General features: G+C 41.8%; 1 protein-coding gene across 1 annotated transcript; it reads right to left on the minus strand.

The window, feature by feature from the left end:
- Positions 1 to 1,825: 1,825 nt before the first annotated feature.
- On the minus strand, positions 1,826 to 5,347 carry LOC124650047 (mitochondrial import inner membrane translocase subunit TIM22-3-like). The gene is made up of 5 exons (XM_047189615.1): positions 5,194 to 5,347; positions 3,520 to 3,584; positions 3,356 to 3,428; positions 3,222 to 3,275; positions 1,826 to 2,372 (listed from the first exon to the last, which is right to left on the minus strand). Exons 1-5 carry the CDS (start codon positions 5,345 to 5,347, stop codon positions 2,137 to 2,139), a joined length of 582 nt encoding a protein of 193 aa, XP_047045571.1. The 3' UTR covers positions 1,826 to 2,136.
- Between the last annotated feature and the right edge of the window lie 4,043 nt (positions 5,348 to 9,390).

Here is a 9,390-nt window from a genome sequence, read left to right on the forward strand (position 1 = left end):
CATTCCAGCAACCCTATGTCCTTTTCTTTCACAAAATACATGCAGTCATTGATTCCATACCCCTCTAACTCAATTAGAGCTAACAAATTCAGATATGTGATGTCTGATCGGCCTAAACTTCGTTCTAAATTGTCCTGTCCATCTAAATTGAACCTTACATCCCAATTTTCGTCATCCAGACTACAAATATTGAGAGGAAGAACAATTAGTTCTCTATTTTTCCTAGCACAAATCGGTTACACACTATGTCTGACAGAAAGAACAAAGATGTGAGAAAGGAAGTACTTACTCGATGCCGCCCAGGAATCCAGATGTAAAACGGCTGCTGGAGGCAGGGTTCTCCTTCCAAACCTTGGCCACGGCGGTGGCGGCTGCTTTCTCCGGTGAATAAAGCATCAGGGTCGACGGATTCGAGCTCCCACAGCAATCCACGTCCGCCACGACCTGGCCTCCCAGATCGGCAACCTCGTTGTCTACGCCATCCTCTCTTCCAGCTCCAGCGCCGCCCTCACCATCAGCGACACCTTCTCTTCCAGCTCCGGCGGCAGCGGCTGAGGTGAGGTCGGACGAATCCACCACCGAAAGTAGGCCCCCCCAAATTTGCTAACTCCCCGTCGCCACCCTCTCCCTCAACGCCACCCTCTCTTCCAGCTCCGGCGCCGCCGACCGGTGAGGTCAGGCCGGACGAATTCGCCGCCGCCATGGCTATCGTGAGTCAGCGTGGGAGGGAGAAGTGAGAGGGACTGCCTCCAACGCTGTCGGAACGGCGGAAGTTAGGGCACCGACCACCGTTAACGGACGCTAACACGCACCGTCTATGATGTGCCACGTAGACCTGACAGTGGGCCCGATTCTTCTGATTCGTGATTAAAATCGGTTCGGACGTGAATCAGTGCACCTTGCAACGTGTTAACCGTAAAGTGGTGGTTTTTTGAAAACATTTCGAATAGTGGTTGCTTTTTGAAACAACTGCCTGATATGTGGTTGTTTTTTGTTATTTTCTCTTCTGCAGCATATACAACCTCCGTTTCAAAATAAATGACTCAACTTTTCTAGATATGGATGTATCTAATACATACGTACCTAGATAAAGCTAATAGACAGAATACAAACCAAAGTATCTCTATGCTCTTTAAATTTTACTCCAGATATAGTATCCCATGGGCCGCTAGCCGGCTACCTTTCCATGGAGTTGTGGAAGGATATTTGGACAGATGGAACATTTTCACGTGTCCTTCTTTAACTGGAAGAGAATATTCAGAAAAGCAGGAAAGGGCGAGTTAAGCTTTTGCTTCTTGAAATGGCTTAATTATTAAAGAGTTCATGGGTGGATGAACCTTGTGGTCTATCCATGGCACAATGAAGGCGCCGAACCTTTCCAAGTGGGCGGAGGAGGTGGTGAGGAAAAGCGGTGCGTTGCCAGCAGAGTGGGCAGAAAACAACCTCCACTAGAGAGGATTATGATTCAGATGCTGGTCTTCCACAATTATTTGATCTGGATGTCTGTCTGTCTATCTACGTGCGCTCGTGTGTGAGCCGGCAGGTCAACTTGAACAGTATGCCTCAAAGATATACGAAACAGAAAATACAATCTCAGTTGAGGTTGACATTTATAAAGATAAGGGTTATCAATCAATAGTGACAGTCGCAGGTGATGATGATCGTTTTAGTGCTATCTGCACGGAAGAATTTAGTATGTACAATAATGCATTGTGGATGATACAATCTTATTTTGTTCAATAATTCATTGTGTGATTTTTTTACACCAATAATTGATGTGATAAAATAGAACAGGAGTAAATTGGCGGGATCCAGTTTAGCTGGCTTCATTTTATAGGCCCATACTGAGGACAAAACTTTATTATTTAATATTGTTCTCATGTTATACAATAGACTTGACAAGAACATCAGACGGACCTAGTAAATTTTGATGATAACCAATCTCATCGATATTGGCTCTTCATTATCAAGGCAAACAACACTAGATGCAACCCATTATAGCTCCACAGCCATATTTGAGCAAATCCATCACAAAAATGAGCAACAAAACTAATCAGGGATTCGGGAGGCCAAAGAGAGAAGAGATAGATAAACTACGGAACTAGCTTCCTCTTGTTGAAAAATCTTCGGATCAGTCTACTGCTTGGGCTTAAACAAGCTCTGGCTGCACGAGGCCAAAGCGTCTGAAGCATCCAGAAGTGGTGGAAGAGTGAAGGGGGGCAGAACGCCACCCCCCTCCTGAAGCTTGATGGTCGAGGATGGATGTCCGCCAAGTGTGGCTGCCATGGCAGCCTGTTGCTTATTGAGACCATCCATTATGCAGGAGAACGCCGCAAATGTGACGCAGCTGTGGAACATTGCTTGGGGTGCACCTGGTTTAGGATAAATGTTAGTGTGATGAATCTTACAGTCCATGATTGGAGAAAAAAAAATTAATCTGACAAATATACCCAGAGCTGCTAAACAGTCTTAGCTTCAGAGAACCATAAAATTGAGTGGAACAGAGGGAGAGAGGAAGAAAAACAGAACTACAAGTATCCTTCTAATGTTGATGATACTTCTGATTCTGCAACAAGGAATCCTGTCTCAAGGACTACACCTATTACACTGAACACTAAAAACCACATGGTCAAACACAAGCTTTGTCCTCTGACAGGATAGCATGTAAACATTGTTTAAAACTTCCGAATTTTGTGTACTGGTATTTACAATCAACCTTAGTGACATAACTAAGGAACATGTGCCTGGTGTACGACAACAGACCTTCCAAGGGGGCATTGTGGGTTTGAATCCTCAAAGCAACCAGAGTTTTTTTTTTCTGCCTAAAATTTGTAACTTAATCAATATAACTGGTCCAAGTTTCCAGAGATCAGCTTGCCAGATTTCTTGCAAGGTGCCTTTTTCAACAATAAAGTTTTCCCTGGTGTCTATTGCAAGAGTATAGGACATACACTGTGTGCTGGTGGCCTGTTTCTTGCTAAAATGGTCTATCCTTTTCGAATTTTATTCAACACCAGAGGAAATTAAGAAAACAACATCAAAGAAATAGCACGTTTAGTTTATTTCGGAATAACATCATGAGTATCATGTGAACCTTTTTCCTTTTGGAAAAGATACCAAGAAATACTCTCTAATGGTATTAAGTGTCTTTGCAGCAGTACTACAAGCAACACTAAATGATAAATAAGCTACTCAGTTACTGTTGTTTCATCTAACTTTACCTGGAAAACTCAAAGCAAGTCCCGTGCAACAACCAGCCACACCAGCATTGATCACTGCAGCAGAAGTTTTTAGCTGAGACTATACATTTTTACTTTATATATGCTACAAGAGTAACAGAAAGTAATGTACATACTATCATCTTTCCCTCGCAGTCTTCTCAACAAGCACAAGATGAAGCTTTGGACGCCAGACAATGCTGCAAAAGTCTAAAAACGAAGTGCTGTGAGCAAGCTATCCTGTAGAATGATAGACAGCTTCTCTATCGAAAATATTGCATAAATATTGTGATCAATTAACCTTCGCAGAAGATCCTGCATTGATGAGTGAACCCTTCATACCTTTACTAGTGATCAAACCTTGTCCTGCAAAACAAAATTATCAGAAAACCAACTACTTGAAGTCGTGACCTTTGAAGAATGCAAAAATTAGATGCACAATCACAATACAAAGCAGGAAGTGATTCAAGAACCCTTCTCTGATACCATTTTGCAGATTTCATTAATTAATTATTGTTCCGGGCTAATTTCTTTCCAATTCTTTAGAATGAATATACAAAAAATCTTCCTCAATAAGCAGCGAAAGAATACAATACAACCTGAACCTGCATTAGCTAGTACAGTAAATATCTAGTGCATCTAAGAAGTTGCCTTGTAGATACTGCCGCTTTAATTTCTCATCATCATTTTTAACTAATATACGTGCCTTAGGATTCTCTCCTCCTGCTTCCTTTGAAAAAAAACATGTCCGTGAAGAACGTATAGCACTAGTATACACTATATCACAAACTAGCCTACCAGTTGGTCTTAAGGACCTTAAATTCTCTTTAAGAAAAGGCTTAACATGTAGGTTATGCAACTTAGTTGGACCTCCAAAATGTGTTTGTGTTCACAAAAAACTTGTATCTTCGAATGATTACTCTTAAATGATATTTTCATAGGATACATGTTTCATCCACTAGCACTAATCGCAGTCTAATTCACCTTAAACAGGTGTTGTTTATCCTCTGCTATGTCAAAGAAAAAGCAGATCTGTCACTTCTGGAGTCATATGTCTTCACCTGTCTTGTGTTAACCACTTCAACAAGATATCCCATGTCAAGCTAGAGATATTATGGATGCTCACCACTCCCTAACAAAAAAGACCAATACCCCTTTCCAACATATCTCTTTAAAAACACTATTCATGAGTTGTTGAAAGGTTGCCGGGGCATCACCTTGAATTCAAAAAGCCGGTCCTTCAGGCTGTTTTGTAGATATCCTCTTCCTTTCATTCTTATTTGGTGATAACCAGCCCTCAAATCTATCTTAGTTCACACCTCATCCAAAAGAAACAGACTACCACATAATAATATCCTCGAGGAATTAAAATTTCATGGAGTTTTATATTTAAATGCATAATTATTCATATTTCCAATTTATCGGGTTCCAACAAAGGGCCTTATCCTGGCAATGACGCCACAGTTTCCAGATTCTGCCAAAAAAAAATACATTTCATCGCGCACCTGTCACGGCCTAGGCTGTTGGACGCAGCTGGAGTAGATCATAGGTTTCCCTTCTGGTTAACAGGGGATTTGGGGACACTGCCTCCAAATCTGACACTTCCATCTTCATCTACAATCTGAACGGCAACATTGTACATCTCCTTTTATAGGTTGATGATATTGTTCTTACTGCTCTCTCTGACAATTTTCTTAAATCTATAATTTGCACTCTTGCAGAAGAATTCTCTATGACTGCTCTCGGTCATTTTTTCAGGTATTTCAGTCACTTGATCAACTAATGATCTACACTAGACCTATCTCCAAAGCAATACTCCCTCAGTGTTATACCCCGCACCGGCGTGACCAAATGAAACCCTGTAAAACTTCCTATCGGCGACGGTGTGCTGTTCGAAAGTCCTACAGTTTATCGTCGCCAAAGAAAGCAATAGAGGTAGAGAAACAGGGGGGGAGAGAGAGGGAGTGAAGAAGACCGTATCCGACGAGGGAGCCCACGAAGGCGCCGGCTGCCAAGTCCCCGGCGGAGCGCACGAGGCAGAGGACTGGAACGGCGAGGGGCTGCGGCGATGCGGCGAGCTCGTCCCCGTCCCACTCGCGCCCCCGTCCTCGCCCCCGCTTAGCCGCCATCTTCCGTCTTCTCCTGCTCCTCCCTCTCTGCTGTCTTCGTTATCCAGAGTTTTCTTCTCTGTTCAAGGTCTATCGCTGTCATTTGTGCGGCCTGCGGCGCGTCAGGAAGCAAACCCTATTCCGTACCGCGCGCGCACTTTGTACCGCCGGATCGCCCATAGGGTGGGCCGACGAGCGCTGGCCGCTGGCCCATAAGATAACAGGGTATATTTCTTTTTGAGGTAATAACGCTGGGAGTGCATGAACTTGTCCGGTATGTGCTAATTGGTGCATCAACTAGGCTCTAGTGGTGCTGATTTATTATTGCATTTAGCTCCCTGGATTGTGGCTGTGCGGCAACAACATCTCGTCGTTCTGTTCCTATAAGTCGCCCTGTTTCGCAAAGAGCTCGAGGCGGTTGCCTAGACGACGGCGGAGGTGGCGGCCATCGCCGTTGCTGCCGCTGACGATCAAAACTTCGTTGATGGATAATTGGAGACGACCCGGTGACCCTGGCCCCATATAAGCGAGTCCCCGACGGCGCAATCCTCTCTTTTTGGGAATTTTCTGTGCGGATAAATATTTGATGTCGATTTTTTGTTGGGTATGATGCCAGGTAGTACTCTATGTGTTTTAGAGAAGAATGTGTGTGATTTGTCCTGTTTGGGTAGAGCCAATAGTGGTAGGATTTTACGGGAATCGGAGAGGCTGAGTGTTGCGATATGATCTTGGTAGAGGAATGATTACTCACTTGTATCATGATTAAGCACAAAAAAGGAGCTAAATTTGTATGATTTGCATCATCAGTAACTTGTATCCTGGTGTTGTAGTTTGTTTACTAAGTGTGGCCGACAGATAACTGAACTTTTTCAGTGAAGTAGGTCGCTCCTCTTTATTCCCCTCTAGTCTGATTTATTTGGTGTGTGGATATCAACTCTCAGTGTGGCTGGTAAATTAAGTCAACAACTGAGTGCATAAAAGTATTTTTCTCGGCTCATACATATTCTTTTAATACCTCAGGGTAAAGCACATTGATACAAATTCCATGGCATTTTAATGGAGCGACTGATCTTGTAAACATAAGCACACCATCTAGAGAACATGAAGTTTGAGGTCATATTGTGTACATTGTGCTTAAAGTACATCTTACACTATATAGAAGGAATGCACACTATGTAGAGAAGTAGGTCCTGGAGATGGTTTGGTCTCTGTATTTGTCGCTTACTTTCATCTTAATTATTTCATTTCCATCTAGTTATCCTTGCCGATGGCCAACAAGCATGGCACCTATTTAGATCACTTAATTGTGTTGTTTGATTTTATGTTGCTTTTATCTAAAAAAATTGTCACTTGTCTCAGTCAATTACAATTTAATATATGTTAGTTCATACTGAATTTATACTTTGCATTATGATAGTGTAGGTCATGGAGATGGCTTGTTCACTGTGGAGTTACATAACAAAGGTTTCTTATGTGGTTGGGGAGAACATGACTTGTATTGATGATAAAAATTGACTTCTTTGACATTGTGTGGCAGACACATGGTCAATGTTGTGGATGGCAGATTTCCTTGATTTGATTGGAATTAATATAGTGGGAACAAGTTCTACATTGTACGGGTGCCTTCCATGGATTAGCACAGCTGTTGGACTAGAACCAGTAAAGATTGATGCAGATTTTTTTTCATATGGTCAATGCAGCTGCTACAAACAATGCAGTGAAGGTGTTTGCTGATCATGTGAATTTGTTGGTCATGCAGAATGAAGATGATGCACTAATGTATGGTCACATAGATCCTCCAAAGGTTATAAGCCCTAGAAAAGGGCAGAGGGCAGCTAAAAGAAAGTACACGTGTGATGAATGGACAAGCTATAATGCATCAAAAATAGAGGAAGAAGATGAATATATCGCAGATGAATGTTGGGGGGCAAAAGACACCACTTTTTCACATCTTAGTCCCTAAAATAATTTTTCTTTAGAGAATCTTCCAAAGCTGGGGGCGGTGGCCCCCCTTAACTACGCATAGCTACGCTAGTGCCAATAGTGGTAGGATTTTACGGGAATCGGAGGGGCTGAATGTTGTGATATGATCTTGGTAGAGGAATGATTAGTCACTTGTATCATGATAAAGGACAAAAAGGAGCTAAATTTATATGAGTTGCATGATCAGTAACTTGTATCCTAGCGTTGTAGTATGCTTACTGACTGTGGCCGATAGATAACTGAACTTTCGTTCAGTGAAGTACGGCGCTTTTCTTTATTCCCCTTCAATCTGATTTGTTTGGTGTGACAGTGAACGTGGATATCAACTCTCAGTGTGGCCGGTAGATTAAGTCAACAACTGAGTGTGTAAAGTATTTTTCTCGGCGCATGCATATTCTTAATACCTCAGGGTAAAGCACATTGATACAAATGTCATGGCATTTTAATGGAGGACTGATCTTGTAAACATAAGCACACCATCTAGAGAACATGAAGTTTGAGGTCATATTGTGTACATTGTGCTTAAAGTACATCTTACACTATATAGAAGGAATGCACAGTATGTAGAGAAGTAGGTCCTGGAGATGGTTTGTTCTCTGTATTTGTCGCTTACTTTCATTTTAATTATTTGATTTCCATCTAGTTATCCCTGCCGATGGCCAACAAGCATGGCACCTATTTAGGTCACTTAATTGTGTTGTTTGAGTTTATGTTGCTTTTATCTGAATTTTTTGTCACTTATCTTAGTCAATTACAACTTAATATATGTTAGTTCATACTGAATTTATACTCAGCATTTATGAAAGTGTAGGTCATGTAGATGGCTTGTTCACTGTGGAGTTACATAACAAAGGTTTCTTATGTGGTTGGGAAGAGCGGGACTTATATTGATGATAAAAATTGACTTCTTTGACATTGTGTGGCCGACACATGGTCAATGTTGTGGATGGCAGATTTCCTTGATTTGCTTGGAATCAATATAGTGGGAACAAGTGCTACATTGTACCGGTGCCTTCCAGGGATTAGCACAGGCGTTGGACTGAAACCAGTAAAGAGAGATGCAAAAAGAAATTGATATGATCAATGCAGCTGCTACAAACAAGGCAGTGAAGGTGTTTGTTGATCATGTGAATTTGTTGGTCAGGCGGAATGAAGATGATGCACTAATGTATGGTCACATAGAGCCTCCAAAAGTTATAAGCCCTAGAAAAGGGCAAAGGGCAGCTAAAAGAAAGTACACTTGTGATGAAGGGACAAGCTATAATGCAGCGAAAATAGAGGAAGAAGATGAATATAACGCAGACGACAGAGAATATCATAATGGAGAAGAATCTGACTCAGATTTTCATGACAGTGGTTATGAGGTTGCAAGAGTGATGATGACCTTTACAACGATAATGTAGATGAAGTTGGTGATGGTGGGAAAGAAGCAGTAGCAGAAGAAGTAGAAGAAGTTGATGCACTAGATGATCCTCGGCTAGACATGCCAGACGAATCAGGACATAGAATAGGCTACAAATTCAAAACGTTTGAACCGGATTTTGACATGAACAATCATGTGTTCAAGCTAGGGATGAAATTCTCTAATGTGAAGGAAATGAGAAATGCTCTTGCTTCTTACACTAGCAGGATACAGAGCGAAGATAGTAAAAAACAAGAAACACCGGATCAGTTCTAAATGCATGTTGTGATGGAAAATTAGGTAAGCAAAAAATGTAATTGGTTCTTCAGGGCATCAGATGGTGATCAAGAAATTTTGTGGACTGCACAAATGCAGAAGACAATGGAATGTGAAAGCACTAACCGCTCCTTTTCTGACACACACAAAATTAGATGAATTCAGATGATGAGAAAATGAGCTTGAAGTCATTTGCAACAAAGGTTAGGAAGGCATCTTTACCAGAATTTTCACAAGAAGCACAAGGGAGAAACACTCAAGAATAAAATTTGTGGGCTATAGCAAGATCAACAAATGTGCCAGCATGCCCACAGGGTATTCCACTTAACTGCCACCTCCTACAATCACATGAATTTGTAGTCATATCCACAATGATCGGCAAGCCATCGGGTGCAGTAAGCTG

This window comes from Lolium rigidum, chromosome 4, assembly GCF_022539505.1.
Source record: "Lolium rigidum isolate FL_2022 chromosome 4, APGP_CSIRO_Lrig_0.1, whole genome shotgun sequence".
NCBI classification, from domain to species: Eukaryota; Viridiplantae; Streptophyta; class Magnoliopsida; order Poales; family Poaceae; genus Lolium; species Lolium rigidum.